This window comes from Elephas maximus, chromosome 9, assembly GCF_024166365.1.
Source record: "Elephas maximus indicus isolate mEleMax1 chromosome 9, mEleMax1 primary haplotype, whole genome shotgun sequence".
NCBI classification, from domain to species: Eukaryota; Metazoa; Chordata; class Mammalia; order Proboscidea; family Elephantidae; genus Elephas; species Elephas maximus.
The window spans coordinates 61323264-61339939 of NC_064827.1; the positions used below are offsets into that span (position 1 = coordinate 61323264).

At 40.3% G+C, this 16676-nt stretch overlaps 1 protein-coding gene across 3 annotated transcripts in view; it reads right to left on the reverse strand.

Annotated features, from left to right (window-relative positions):
- The window catches only part of SUSD1 (sushi domain containing 1), a 145956-nt gene that overhangs the window by 78553 nt on the left and 50727 nt on the right, over window positions 1-16676 (reverse strand). For all 3 annotated transcript variants that reach the window (XM_049895617.1, XM_049895616.1, XM_049895615.1), the window contains exons 6-8: window positions 15118-15297; window positions 4993-5090; window positions 4204-4390 (exon numbers count right to left, since the gene is read on the reverse strand). In XM_049895617.1, coding sequence (XP_049751574.1) covers window positions 4204-4390; window positions 4993-5090; window positions 15118-15297 — 465 coding nt within the window. The remainder of the gene's footprint in view (window positions 1-4203; window positions 4391-4992; window positions 5091-15117; window positions 15298-16676) is intronic.

Sequence of the window (16676 nt, forward strand, 5' to 3'; positions counted from 1 at the left end):
ATTGCCACACGTATGCATACGGTTTTGAGGAATACCAAATGTGTGTATGTATGAAATAAATGCATGTACACCATGTACAGTATATGTCTATACACGAGCAGAACAGAAACAGAAGTACTGTCTGTATATTTCCCATCTCAATATGATTCTCACATAACATAATGATTATAGCCTGAATTCTGGGGAAGATGGCAATGTGAACAAAGGCATCTGGCTCCTACCTCTCACCCCCAATCCTGACAGAAGTGACTGAGGATAAGTAAAAAGAGGTCAAAATTTGCATCTGAGTTGGAAAGAAACATTGGTTGTCATACACAAGGCAGTAACATGGCGACATTTCTGCTCAGCGCAGAGTGGAAGAGACCAGGCTGAAGAAAGACACAGAGCTACTATGTAACCTGCCTTCCAAGGAGAGAAGCATGACTCAAAGTCTTAACAGAAGGAGCTGGAGAAGAACTGGTACCCATAGAGATGGGAGCTGGAAGCAAACATAGGGCACAGACAAATAAGCAAAGAATATTCCATCTGGAATCATTTAACCCAGTGGTTCCCAGTCCCCGCCGTACATCAGAGTCCCTCAGACACGACAAGTCTGAAGTAAAGCTTGAACATCTGTGTTACATTAAAGTTCATCAGACAATTCTGATAGGCAACCAGGGTTATATATAACCCTGGTTGCCTATCAGAATTGTCTTTGTATGTATGTATGGTGGTTAAGCCCTTGGCTACTAACCAAAAGGTTGCTAGTTCGAACCCATCATCTGCTCTGCGGGAGAAAGATGTAGCAGTCTGCTTCCATAAAGATTACAGCCTTGGAAATATGGGCCAGTTCTACTCTGTCCTATAGGGTTGATACGAGTCTGAATAGACTCAACAGTAATGGGTTTGGTTTTGGGTTGTGTGTGTGTATGAGCCCTGGTGGTGGCAGTGGTTAAGAGCTCGGCTGCTAATCAAAAAAGGCTGGCAGTTCAAATTCACCAGCCACTCCTTGGAAACCCTACGGGCACTTCTAGTCTGTCCTATAACGTTGCTATGAGTCAGAATCAACTCATATATCAACTTGACGGCACACAGCAACATAGCAAACTGGTATAAAAGGATTGACACTAAGCACTGAAACTATCAAATCTATACCTACGTTTAAAAAATTGCTATAAATATGGCTATAAATCAATGTAAAAACAAAATCTTTAAAGACATAATACATGTTAAGAATAAAAATAAGTAACTGGAAATAAAATGTCATATTAAACCAACAACTACTAAGAGAAGTGGAAGGGGAAGGACTAATAGGAAGTAAAGAATGCTAACTTCTTTTCTTATTCGGTGAGAAGCTAACATTATTTGTCTTAACACTGGTAATCAGAGAAATACACAACCAAATAGGGTTCTTGTTTTTTTTTAAATGTAAAGGTGACAACAAATGACAGAGCAAAGTAGCATTAAAAAGAGGAAAAATAAAAGTAAGGTGACAGAAGAAAGGAAAATCGTATCACAAATAATAATGCAATTGGTTAACTTACCTACTAAAAAATAAACCTTTTCTCAGAAAGGTTCTCAATATATGCCATCTCCTAGCAATGCTGTCTAAACAGCATTTAAAAATAATTTTAAAAGTAAGCAAAGATATCAAGAAAGTAAAAAGACAACTTACAGAATGGAAGAAAATACTTGCAAATCATATACCTGATAAGGATCTATTATCTAAAAAATATAAAGAACTCCTACAATTCAACAACTCAATTAAAAAAATGGGCAAAGGACTTAAACAGACATTACTCCAGAGAAAATATTAAAATGGCCAATAAGTACATGAAAAAATGTTCAACATTATTAGTCATTAGGGAAATGCAATTATATCATGTCTTGAAAGTAATGACACAAAAACATGTATCAATGCCTAAGGAATTCTGCCAAAGCTCAAATCCTGAGGGGAGAAAAAAGTGTTGAAGGCTTTTGTTATCAAAAAGAAAATGACGGAAATAGGTTGAATTATGCATTCAACTCAAAAATTTAGAAACAGACAATATAAACAACGTAAGGGAAGCAGAGCAAAGAAAATAATTAAGAGAAGAAATTAATGAATTAAAAAAAGAAAAAATTTAAAAACCCAAGAGCTCATTCTTTTGGGGAAAAATAGTAATAAAACAGACAATTTAACCTAATCTAATCAATTAAAAAAGAGAAAGAAAAGCATAATTAGGAATCAGAAAAAGGATATAACCTATAGCCCCAGGGGAGTTAAAAACAAATACTCCATATGACATTTGATCAATACATTTAAAATCTCAACCAAATGGATACTTTTTTAGGAAAATATGAATTATAAAAATTGACTCAAGAAAATGGAGGAAACATAAAAAAAAAACAGTTGCTGTCAATTTGATTCCAATTTATGGTGATCCCAGATGTTTCAGAGTAAAACTGCGCTTCACAGAGTTTTCAATGGCTGTGATCTTTACACTTTTCTTCCTAGGCATCTCTGAGTGGACTGGAAACACCAACCTTTCAGTTAGTAGCCAAGTGCTTAACCATTGCACCAGAAAGAAACTGACGACGTTGTCAAAGAATTATCTCCCCAAAAGGGTAAGGCTTAAATGATCTTATGAGCAAATCTGTCCAACTTTAAAGGAAGACAAAAATTCTAAAGTGATAAACATATTTCCAGAACATGAAAAAAATTCCCAGTTTATTATCAGAAAACTAGCATAACCCAGATAATGAAGTCAGGCAATTAAATGCGCAGGACCTAGAAGAAGAGAATGACAAAGCTTTATAATTGTGCATAAAAAAAAACAGGGAGCAAGATAAGACTTGAGTCACTATTGAGTAAATGTGGAAACATACTTTTTTCCCAGTTGGGATGACTCAATATGAATCCCAATTCTCTCTAGTTTAACTGGCAAATTTAATCCAATTCCATCTAAAATTTCAGACAGAGGAAAGAGGCCCGGGGACATTAAATAACTTAGCCATGGTCACCTAACTGTTCAAGGCAGAGTTAAGATGAAAACCAGGTCAGACTCCAAAGACCATGCTTTTCCCAGGGGAAATTAAGCTGAAAAGGTAATCCAATACTGGTGAAAACAGCTAACACTAAACAACAAATTGTCATTCAGACTGGACAGCAATAAATGAGTTTGAAGTCCTGGGATAATCTTTTAAAAACATCTGTCCCTAATAAATCCATAGCAGTTTATTATTAACTTTGTAAATGTTCCTCTAGTCACCTATTAATTTTACAATATCTTTGCCAATGTATTATTTATAAAGAAAGAATTTTTTTTTTTTTTTTAATATATAAGTATCCAAAAACCTAATTTGTGCAATTTCATAGCTGGTTTTCTATTGTTAAGACAGGCTGACTTCTCAATTATTTCTACCAAATCTGAGCCTAATGGCAGTAATACATGAGCGGGTGAGGTACATTTTCTTAAGTGGGACATCAAAAAACTAGTTGCAAACCACCTCAACTCCTCCAAAATAATAAATGACACTAATGGCTTCTCAAGGTTTGCCTAGAAGGTATTTAATTAGTCCTGATGCTCCGTAGCCAGAACTACTAAAAAAAAAAAAAAAAACTTATTGTAATTGTCACAGTATTATTGTAAAAAAGCCATATGACAACCACATGCAAAGAGGTTTATTCCTATTTCTTGACTTTTCCTCCTGTCCACTCTTCCTGTTTTCACCCAAAGCTACCCTTCTACATTCTAAGGCTACTTTTCCTATCCACTCACCCGCTCTCAACTTGATTTTCTACCCCAGTCAGTTCAGGGTCAGCTCTGATCCCAGATGTAAAGCTTCTGGACCAGCTTCCCTGGCTCCTCCTCTCTCATAAGTAAGGGCCAGAAATGACTTTTGAGTTTTCTATCAAACGTAAGCCACAAGGACAACCCGAGAATTCACTGCATTATCACCTAATGATTTCCTCTTTAAAATGCCTTTGAATTACCTTAACGTCAACCAGTGCACCCATCTGAGAAACAAGACCTCAGTGCCCATTCAGCCTGGTGCCAACAGGATAGGGATCTCTGCTACTAGGCTTGTTCTGGTTCTGATCCCTGGACCAATTACATCCCACTGGCTACCAATCTCAGAGTGCAAGCACGAACTGCTCTGCATGGTTGATTCTGAAGTACATTTTCCCACATCCTCTACTTAGCATTTTCTACGAGGAAATGAGACTTCACCCCCACCTACCAGCTGTCTGGAACCAAATGAAAGCTGGCACAGAGCGTCTGGGAGGGGCAGCAGAAATGCTCACGGTGTAGTTGGCGCCTTGGTACAGGTCTAGGCACACTTCTGGGGTCCTGCTGTCTGTGGTCAAGTTGACTATCTCCTTGTGAACTGATTCCGTAGGGTCCAACCGTTGTCCTTTGATGGATATCTTGATGAGAGGAAAAGACAAGTGAATTCCACCATGATTCCAGTTAAAACAACTGAGAGAGATCTTTGTGCTACTGGATCCTATCTGCCTAGTCTTCCATTTAACACCACACTGGGGAGGATAAATAAAATAAGCCTCTGTTATCAGGTGTCTGGTGATGAAGTCTAACCAGCACAGTAATCGATAAACCCTAAGAAGTGACATAAAATGAGGTGTTTCTCTGGGGACTGCTATCCTGCACACAAATGACCAGTAGTCAGTGGAGGCAATCACAAACTGAGGGCCACTCACTGCATGGTCACCATGTTGGCAGATGTTTCCAGGCTTGCGCTGGGGGAGTGAAATACGAGTGCTTGGAAACAAGCAATAATGTTGATGTCAAGCATAAATACATCCCCCATACATATACCCTATCAAATGTTAAAGACAAAACATAAAATAATGAAATGATCCAGACATCTTAAACATTCTATTCATTTTCTAAAATGAAAATGGGATTGGAAAGCAACTAGATTGAGAAGCTCTTCCAGAAGTCCCTCCGACTCGTATTCTCAGGATTTACTATTTCTGTCCTAGCAAAAAAAGTAGATCACTTTACTTACCACATATACGATCCTGGCATTCATTCTTCCTGGGTTTATTTTCCACCTCACGCAGGTGTTATTAAACACTAACACATCACTAATTTCTGTCATTATTTCTAAAATAGAAAAAGAGAGAGTCTATTCACAAAAAGCATCAACCGGCTTTGGAAAAATTCTAATAGAGACCACTGTTGGAGGGCATGTCTTATATTATCTGCACAGCTGCTATCTCTGCCGATACCAATCACGCTGCGATCCAGATACCCCATCAGGTGACTCAAGCTATCCCAGGACAATCACCCAAGTTCTCTTCACCATGAATGAGCCTGGCCCATTACCTGACTTAAGGAAAAGGAAAAATCCAGCTGAGTAGGAGAAAGAATTCCAACTTGTGATTAGTCTAACAGGCCACTGGATGCCAGTGGCGTTCCACTCAGAAGGAATGGAAAGAGGGCCTCGAGCTGAGACCTGAATCGTCCAAGCGGCTGTCCAGGTAAGTAAGATTAGCAACTCCTTCCCCACCCCAACCAGCTGATGGAGCACTCTTATTTTCAAGTCATTGTTGTTACCAAGAGGAGAAATGGCATGTATTGCCAGATGGACACATCCCTCAGGAACGGCTCTGGGTAAACGAAATAATTTCTCCACAGGCTTACTGAACATATCTGGAACTCCATTAGCTGAAGCTGTTTCGTCCTGATCTGTGAGAAAGACAGGGATTTCTTGGGGCTGTGCTGTTCCTTTTTAATATCGTGCATGTTGAGACTGGTAACCAGTTGACCAGTAACCAGTAACGAGTTGATTCTGACTCATAGCAACCCCATGTGTCAGAGTAGAACTGTACTCCATAGGGTTTTCAATGGCTGATTTTTCAGAACTGGTTTGCCAGGCCTTTCTTCTGAGGTGCTTCTGGGTGAACTCAAACCTCCAACCTTTTGGTTAGCAGCCAAACATATTAACCATTTGCACTACCCAGACAGATTCTCCTTATTCTATGTAATGAATTTGGCAACATGGGAAACTGTATTAGGGCATTGTTTCCCTGAGGTAACAGTTTCCAATGGACAAATTAACCACCTGGGAAGAAGTTTAAATGGGAAAGAGGGCAGATCTAGCTTTTTATTTCTTTAAAATCAAATTTTCTGCAGATAACATGATCTCATATATGGAAAATCCTAAGTCATCCACAAAAAAGCTATTAGAGCTAAGAAACGAGTCAGCAAGGTTACATGATACAAGATCAAGCTACAGAAATCAATTGTACTCTATACACTAACAATGAGCAACACGAAAATGGAAGTGAGAAAACATTTCCATTTACAATAGCAAAAAGACTAAAATTCCCTGTAGACAGAAGTCACCATACTGTTGTCCCTGGGGAGGGGAATCCCTATTTCACCAAACAAGATTATTCCACAGCCCAAACTCAAGCTTTCTTGCTTGAATCCATAGGCACTTTCTTTGGATTCTTCTAAATCTCTCAACTTCACCTGTTCCTTGTTCTAGCTCTACATGGGCTCTGACAACATGACCATGCCTTGCCTCCTGTTCTAGGGCTTCCCTGCTGCAACACCCATGTCCAAACATGGAAGCGTGGGGGAGCTTACACCCCATGAGGACAGGAGCTAGGGCATAAATCTTTTCCCCTTTCCTTTCCCCCAAAGGGCAGTCCTACAGCTACGTAGGTTCTCCAGCTTCTCCAGGCACAGTTCACAGTTAGAACAATCAGTTGCACCTAGCGGAGACCAGTACAATAAAACACCCTTGTATTGGCTCACCCCGCTCTGCTTCATTCACCTTAGTCCTCACTCCTGCTTGCTGGGACTTTATTCCCTATTGCATAATAAACATAAGCACTCTGTTCTGTTTTCTGGAAAACCCAAGGTAAGACACTCATCAAGAAGAGTGGGAAAGATAACTCTCTGTCTCAGAAAATGACTCTTCAACACAGCTCCTTCCTCTCCCTTCTTTAAATCTTTTCTCAGCCTCCAAGCAGGAAGGGAAGCTTGCCTTGAAGAACCTTAGACATCTTTAGGACCAACCCATTTCTCCTTACTGAAAACCAATGCCACCTTTGGTTTGACCCTGGTGTACTGATATCTTTTCCCATAGGAAACTTTGCATCCTTACTAAGGCATACTATTGGCAGCATTACAAGATTCTTTGTTCCACGTTACCTGGCCTTGGATGTCCACTATCAGTAAGTGAGAATAAGTGGAAGCAGAGAGAAAAAAAAGCAGGCAAATTCCTGGAGAGATACCAGAGGGTCATCTATGGCTGTCTAAAGCATTCCTGGGTCTCTATATCAACATTTCTTCCCATAGTATATAGATAATTTAAAATCAAATAAATACTCCAGTTGTGACATAGGTACCCTAAGAGATGCAAAGAACTTATCAGTTCACTCCCTCAGGTAGAATAAAAATGGTTTTGGCATCGGTCTTTTATTAGCCTGAACAAGCCTCAGATATTCCTGGCCCCTTCCCTCTCTGCTGCCCTTTAAAGCCCTTGGACTCTGGACTGTTCTGCTTGCTCACACATCTCTTATACTAACTTGCCACCTCGCCCATAAGCAAAAGAAAATATCTCACCCTTCATCTCTCTGATTTGCCAGAAAAGCAAATTTCCTTCTCACTCTGGGCCCCTTTACCACCCAAGCAGAGCTTAGAACGGAGACACAGACATGAAGGTTTCCTTTCTTTTCTTTCCTTTTTGCTCATTCACTATGACAACTGCAAATGACACCTCAAAGATGCCATCTGCCTCCAGCCTGTGCCATGTTCTCTCAACAGATGGGACTTAAATTTCTGAGAAGGCTCAGCATTTCAAAGAGAGCAGCTTGGTTTGTTCAGATCCGATTATAGGGATGTCAGATATTTTATCTCAAGGAGCAGGCTAACAAGGTTTGTTGCTTTTCCTTCCAGGTGTCGACAAATGAATTGGAAAGAATTCTTTATAAGCATAACAGGAATTAAACACCTACATTAACGCTGCCCTTTTAAGAGAGATTACTTGGGAGGCTATGCTATTATTCCAATAGTGCTGATAACTGAAAACATTTCTGCAAGTTCTCTTTGGAACTGTCTCCTGTGCTCTTTCTTCATTCATCATTCAACATTAACTGAATGGCTACCAAATGCTGAGCTTCCTACCACACCAGGCACTAGGGTGTGATGATAACTAAAAGCGTGTTGTCTAGAGGAGGGTAGAAACATTAGCAGGTAAATTACAACTTGAAAAGTATTATAACAAAGCTACAGACAAGTACTGCAGAGCAGAGAGAAAGAAGCCAGCAACTCTCACCAGAGGACCCGGGGAACCAGGCTTCTGGGGGTACAACCTTAATGGATGAGTCAGTTGAAGAGTGGGGAAGGCATTCAAACAGGCAGAACAGCAGGTCGAATGCCTGGAGCTGAAAAGGGTTTGGCATATTCAGAGTGGTAAGAGAGCAGTGCCATGTGCTGGAGGAGGAGCAATGACAGGAAGTAAGGTTGCAGAGGGAAGACAGGGTCAGTCCGGGAAAGGCCTGGCCTGCCAGCCTAAGAAGTACAGGCTTATTCCTACGAGCAGTAGAGAGCAAAAAGTAGGAAAATGATAGGAACTGTTTGGTTTTTAGAAAGACTGTTGTCATCGTTAAAAAAAAAACAAAAAACGTTGTCATCGTTAGCTGCTGTAAAGTCAAAATAAGTCACTGCCCAGTCTTACACCCTCCCTAGAATCGGCTGCAGACCATTGTGGTCGGTAGGGATTTCACTGGCTGATTTTCAGAAGTAGATCGCCCCATCTTTCTTCCTGGTCTGTCTTACTCTGGAAGCTCCGCTGAAACCTGTTCAGCATCATAGCAACATGCCAGCCTCCACTGACAGATGGGTGGTGGCTGAGTATGTGGTACATCTGCCAGGAATCGAACCTGGGTCTCCAAAATGGTAAGTGAGAATTCTACCACTGAACCATCACTGCCCCCTTAGAAAGAATAAACCAGTTACCATCAAGTCAGTTCCAATTCGTGGTGACCCCACGTGTGTCAGAATAGAACTGGGCTCCATAGGGTTTTCAGTGGTTGATTTTCCAAAAGTAGATAACCAGGGCTTTCTTCTGAGGTGCCTCTGGGTGGATTAGAACCTCCAACCTTTCAGTTACCAGTCAAGCGCCTTAACCATTTGCACCACTCAGGAACTCCTTAGAAAGATTATGCAGGTGTATTTTGAAGGAGAAACTAGAGTGCAGAGGAGCTGGAGGTCATAAGGAAAGAATATGGTGCTATTGACTAAGCACTTACTATGTGCCAGTCACTGCTAGCTCTTGGTACACTTCAGCTCATCCTCACAGAAGTCATAAGAAGCAATAGTACCAGTAACGAGAGTTGACATTTACTGAGTTCTTACTATGGACCAGATAGGATGTATAATTTTATTTAATTTTCAAAAAGACCCCTAAACTAAATATTATTGTGTTCATTGTGTAGACCTAAGGCTTAGAAAGGTTAAGTAACCTGCCAAAGGTCATACAGCTAGTAAACAGCCAAGTCAGGATTCAAAACTAGATTTGTCGGACTCCAAAGCCAAGAGTCTTTGCCTAGAAGCAATTATTCAGTAAAGAAGTAAAGAGACCAAAATAAGCAAATGCATTACAAAACAAGGAACAGTTCTGGAGACTCAATAGGAGGTGAGAGATAAGGAACAGGGAGGAGTCCAGGGCTAACTGCCAGCCTTCCAGCTTAAGAGTCTAAATGGATTGCTTTTTACTGTCCTTAGAAGTAATATAGGAGGAGGCAGACCAGGCTTGTGAGAAGAAAATAAAGAATTTGTGTTTAGGACATGTAAAAACTGAGTTATCTGCAGAATATCCAGGTGAAAAAATAGCCTTGAAAGTCACCAATATGTTTATAGTAGTTGAAGGCATGCATGCAGGTGAGGATAGAGACTGGGCCAATGGCAGAACCCTGGGAAACACCAAACCCACAGGGAGACCAGAGGAGAAGGAGTAACACAAAAGAGTCATCAGAGGTCAGCTGGGAGAGAGCAATGTCTAGGAAGTCAAGGAAAGAGAGGATGCTTCCTGGTAAATTATAGCCCTTCCTCCCTACCCACATCCCATGATCTCCTCTCCCCTACCCAAAAAAGGCCTGGAGCAGGTCATCAAGGCATTGGGGGCAAGTTCAATCTCTCTCCTACTCTCATATTGCTCTTTCTCCCGTTGATGGAGTGCCCACAGTGTTATGTTTAGATTTGAGGTGTGATTTTGGGTAGAAGTAGGTGGAGCAGACCTTTGGCCTGTCCAGTTGCAGGATACTTAGGCCCCTCTGGCTTAAAAAGAGAAGGCCTCCACAGGGTCCAGTTGAATCTGGGGTTAGATTTGAATTTGGGATTAGATTGGGGGAACTAAAGTATCAGTGGGTAATAAGGTACCTTTGCTTTGCTTTAGATTCTGTGTATATTTGTATGTGTATATATACACACACACACACATATGTAGTATTCTGTTAACATTCAGTGCTTCTGTGTGGTACTTACTACAATTGTAATAACAAAATAATTAGAAATTAGTTGTTTAATGTCTCTCTCTCCTGAATGTAAGCTTTATGATAGCAAAGACCATGTTTACCTCTCTATACCCAGAATCTAGTACAATGCCTTGGACATAGGTATTCACAAATTATTTATTATTTGGTCGATTGGTTGAATGGATGGATGAATGAGGAATGGATGGATAGACGATCAGCAATGTTAAATGTTATGGAAAGGTTAAGGGGAATGAGTACTGAAATTCGGACATACATTTAACCAAAAGTTCGCCATTAGCAAGCTTGATGAGAGAACTATAGTGAAGTGGGGATGCTGGATGTCTGATTCCCCTTCAGTAGGCTGAGAAGAGAATGGGAGGAGGAAACAGAGACTGTGAGCGCTCACTACTCTTTCAGAAGTCCCATTATGCAAGGACAGGGACAGTCCTAGTACACCTTCTTGGTTCTCAATTTTATATCCTTCTTTATTTTTTAAAACAGTTAAAGGTCGTAGAGAACAAATTCAGGTGACCCAAACAGACAGTCAAGCTCAACGTCATTTCTAGTAAAAAAAGCATCAGATTCCAAGAGTAATATAACTGATCTTCCAATGTAACTCATAAACTACCTCCAAAGGCAATTCCCTAACAGGGATTCTAAAACAAACACATTTTGATAATGGCAGCATCACTGAAATCGGGGTATGTTTTCTCACTGTGAGTACTTTGAATAAAAGTGCATGTTTGGCCATGAGAGTTCTGATATGTCTTTTTTTTTTTTTTAAGTCTTAATTTAGAGTCACATAAGATAGGTATTAATAGTATAGATTAAAGTAGTGCTTTTCTACAATGTGTTATACACTTTAGGATGATTTTAGTGGTACATGAATAAATTTTTATATGTTTACTATGTGTTGATTTTTGTGTATATTAGAAAAAATACACCTAGCTCATTAAATTCCTAATATGACATATATTACAAAGTTTCTTTAAACAGTAATTTTTAATTATAAATTTAAGTTAAAATACTAGTTGCTTTAAAGAAGGTTATTATGTGTGATACTCAGAGATGGCAAAAATTGTTAGGGTGTAATGTACATAATCCAAGCGTGAGAAACACTGGTTTAAGAGAGAGAGTGTGGGCTTCCAGGGCTCCTGGATCTGAGTAGAAATTCTCGCTCTGCCATTTGCCATTTCCTGAATGACCTTGTGAAAGTTGCTTAACCTTTATGAGTCTCAGATTACTCATCTATGAAACGAAAATAACAATACTTACTGCACAGGGCTTTTCTGAGGACTAAAGGAAATCAAGCGTTAAGGCACCTAGCAGAGTCCTGGGCACATAAATTGGTGCTCAATCAGTGGCAACTATAAAGCTTGATGGTCCAAAAATTATACACATATTCAGAGACATACGGCCCATGTGGCTGTCCATATAGAGGTGTCAAAAAAAAAAAAATTTTTTTTTTTTTTTAATTTATTCCAGCTGACCTTTCTTTCCCATCTTAAATGAGCATGGCTGCAAGTGACCACCCCCTGGGCTGGAAAGGATGGTCAACAACAAAACAGAAGTGGCAGAGGCTCACAGGAGTCCTGGAGGCATTTGGAGCAGTGCCTGGGTCAGGTTAGGAGGCACAGAAAGGATCCTGGCAGATAAACAGTGTTCCAGTAGAGATGTCACTCTCCTAAGAGCTTGGTGAGCTTCAACCTTATAATTATTAACTTAAAAAGCCAAATGACCTGTGCAGAATGAAAGCCAGGGACAGTCTTATCAAGAATGAATCAGTAGTCTTTGATCTTAAGGTAAACCGACTCACTGAACACCAAGCTTCCACCTGGGGTTTTTCCAGACACTAAAGCAGTTGCCTAATTCCCAGCTGTCTGGAATTTCCAGTTCAAACTGGCTTTAAGACAAAAAAAAAAAAAGAGCCCACCACCGTGCTGGAGTTCACCTCCCATTAAAAACATTCAGAGGTCTGTGCGACTAACCCCATGAAATAGGGGTTCCAGAAATATTTGTAAGGTAACTACATCTAATCCAGGTAAGGTAAAGAGATAGTATTCCATTCAGTTCAGCACTAAACATGTAATTATAGAAAGAAGGGTAAACAGAGCAAAACCACAGAAGACAGGTAGAAGGCATTCAAAGAGAGGACAGAAAAGTAGAAGATGGGGGAGGGGAGCCAAAAGTGAGCACGCCAGGAAGATAAATCCAAAATATACAAAGTTGACTGGGATAGAAGGGAAGATGAAAAAATGGGTGGAAAATGGAGGAAAAAGAAGAAAGAAGGGGTACAGCTGAGCAAGCACCATCTTGATCAACACCTCTCACTGCATTTCCAGAAGCCTCTCCTACCTCCCCACCCAGAGATCATCTGCACTGCACCATGAGTTAATCAGCATGTAAATCACCCCTTTGTCGGCGGAAATTGAATTTAGCTGCCAGTCTTGATGGAGGGCATACAGGCCTCCTCACAGACAGATCACAGCTCTCGGAGAGAATGCCTTTTCTTCCTTTAAATCAAAGATCTTGCACAGACCCATGGAAACAGCTGCAGCTGGAGTCACAGACTTTGTGAAAGACGGCAGGCTGAGGATGGTAATTATAATTAGCAGTTACATAACATGTTTGTTCTTCAAAGTGCTCTACAAGCATCAGCTAATTAATAGCTTACTATGCCCGATGCAGATCCACTGGTTTTTCATGTAGTGACTAATCCCTGTTACCCCCACTGAATTCTCAATGGTGGAGGCAGAACAGCTTGAGCAACGAAGCAAATGGCTGAGGGTCCAGAAGCTATGCCCCGCTCCCTTATAAGTGGCTTCACAGCTAGCTCTATGCCAGGAAGACCTCCCCAAACTTTTGAATTCAGCATCCTCAGCAGCTGCCTCATTTCCTACAAATAACTCTTGGAGGTGTTATTAGAGATGCAATAATAGGTTGTACTGACCATCGGTCTGGCCCAATACGGTATTAGTTCTTCTCAATTTCCCCAACTACTAAAATGGGACCCAGGAGTCTTTGGTATTAGTTACAAGTTTGCCCTTACTTCTCTGTGCAAGTTGGGCAAGTCCTGGGCAACATCTCTAAGAGAAGGTTGACCTAGATCTCTGGGTTCTCATTCAGGTCTACTTGTCTGTGTTTCTATGATTGGAGTCTCTAGCTTATGACCTCTTGCATCTGCACGGGAGATGACCAGATATGGGAATTTCATGGCACAGGCAGGGCCTCAGCAACAGGGCTGTGGTCCCATTCTACTGCAGGGATGCCTTTGTCCAAGGACTTCAGGGGTCCACAAACACCCTGAATTTGTTTGTAAAACATTATAAGTATATGTATGTGTATTTCTTTGCTGTTTACCATATTGTACTATAAACTTCGAGAAGGCAGTGCCTAGCAAAGTACCTCACAGATAAAACCAAAAATTAGCTGCCATGGAGTCAAGTCTCACTCATGGCAACCTCAGGTGTGTCAGAGTAGAACTGTCCTCCATACGGTCCTCAATGGTTGATTTTTTCAGAAATAGATCATCAGGCCTTTCTTCTTGGGTGCCTCTGCATGGATTTGAACCGCCAAACTTCTGATAGCAGCGATTATGTTAACCATTTGGACCACTCATGGACTCTCCTCATGGATAATACAGGCTAAATAAATATTTGTTGAATGAATGAATAAAAAAATTTCATCAAATTCCTATCCCCCAAATGGTTACTAACCATGCTGTAATAGACAAATAATCAGAAGGACACATTTTATTTGCTCTGGCCCCATTTCCCTACAGTCAACTTTGGTTGGCAAGACCAGAGACATTCTACTGCAATTATGCTGCTAGTCAACCACAGACCCAGACCTGAGCTACCTTGAGGCTTCACTCTTCAGAGATGTGGCATCAGAGCCAAGCAAGCCAACATCTAGAAATATATTCCCAGAGCCATTCAGGTCTATGTGACAGCCCTTATTACCTCCCTCAACTGGTTATCACTGATGGTAAGGATTACTGCCTTTTCCCACCTTGTCTCCCGGAGGCAGATGTGCAAAATAAAGCCATTTGCACAGGCTCTGCACATTTCTCATTCCTGAGAAGGTCCTCTTCAAGTGAGGCTAGCAATTTCAGCAAAAGACCTAACATGTGCACAGTGCTTTATACTTTTCAAAATGTGCCCCAGAGATTATCTCCTTTGATTCCCCTACAACCGTTTGAAGTAGAAAAGGCAGATTTTACGTCCCCACTTTTATAGATGAGGGAACTGAGGCTCAGAGAGACACACAGCTAATAAATGGCATTTATACCACTTTCTCTCTGAAAGGCTGTGTCCATGTGCTAAGTCACAACTTTTAAGTATGTCCGCCGAGAAAAAACTCATGGAGAAAAATTTCTCAGCCAGCCAAGCAGAGCAGACAGGAACCACTGATTTAAAGTAAGGTTCAAAAGATACATATAAATTTTCCATCCAACTTGTTTTCCCAATCCACGCTCTAAATCTTTGGGATTAATCTGACATACATAAAGCCAGGTGCCCACCTAGGTAAATGACCCAGCCAAGAGCAGTACACAGAGCAAGGCAGCAAATGAATGGCTTCATGTCCCCCTGGCTTTTCTGCTCCCAGGTAACAGAAGCCCAGCAGAGTGAAGTCTGTACCTGCGCATGTCGAAGCACTTTCTCTCCAGGTGCCTTCCTTTGTGCACACAGAAGTGATCTTCCCTCCGGGGCTCTCGAACCCCTCTTGACAGGCATAGTGAGCCACACTGCCCAGGCTGGAGCTACGATTCCACTCCAGGACTGCATGCTGCACTTCCGGAGGGCTGCCACAGTCGATCTCTGCAATGGGAAGTGGTCCAGCATTAGTTATGAGCCCCAACTTCCGGCCCTATAATTCATATTTTAGAAATAAATAATTAATAATGATAGAGTTTATTCATATGGAAAAAAAAACACCCCACCAAACTGGAGGGTATAAAAAATTCAAGATTATCCAGAAGTACAGAAAACAGATACGTCTGACTTTAATAAAATTTACAAACATATGCACATACAGGATAGTCAAATTATGAGATCATTTACATTTTAGCAAATTCCTTGGTCTATATAGTAATCCATTGTAAAATTCTTTTAAATATTGAGAATTTCTGGTACCTTTTATTATGTATTTTCAGATCATTAACTCCTGATTAGATGATAATGCAATTGCGGGGGTGTTGTCAACTGAAGATTAAAGGAAATACATACAAAATCTCTGAGCTTTTCAATGCAAATTATTGGTGAAAATATTTACCCTCTAAACATTCAATTTATACACATCTTTCAAAGAAAAAAATCAGTTGCAGAGAGGGAGACAAACCTGGAATTATTAAAAAAAACAAACCCACTGCCGTCGAGTTGATTCCGACTCATAGTGACCCTAGAGGACCAAGTAGAACTGCCCCATAGAGTTTCCAAGGAGCACCTGGCAGATTCAAACTGCCGACCTTTTGGTTAGCAGCTGTAGCACTTAACCACTACGCCACCAGGGTTTCCGGAATTATAAAACTGACATTAAATTTCTCCTCTGGAACTCTGAATCCTCTGGAGCTCTGACCACTGGAATATGTTTATAGAGAACTATCTGAAGAAGAAGAATTATGTTCTTACCATGCTAGACCCAGACAAATCATACTTTACAGAACAAAAGAAAATCTTTTTCAGATGTTCTAGAATTTAAAATAAAAATCCATCTATGTATCTTTTTGGGGGAGAAAAATAACTCCAGTTTAACAACAACAACAAAAGAATCAGAATAAATATCCTAAGAAAGGGAAGAACAGGTTTTAGAAAAAACACTACCGAGCAATGAAATCAGCAAGATATACAGATAAGCCTCAATAATCATTTAGTTGTGATTGAAGAGCTTGATATAACTATTGGTAAAAAAAAAAAAAAAAAAAAAAAAATTTATAAAGGATTTTAGAAATAAAGTGTATAGATATAAGAAAATTAGTGATTTGAAAATAAAATTCCAAATTATTTCAATAAAATCTAAGCATTTTAGAGGTGAAGAGAAGAAATAAAGCAGTCTAAATTTCTCATGTTATACAGCAGCGGAGGAGCTCAGAGATACAATTTTATTCAGGAAGCATAATAAAAATAAAAATTCTTTGATGGTTACCAGGGATGAGAGAGGGAGAGAGAGGGAAAATTACCAATTAGATAGAGGACACGAG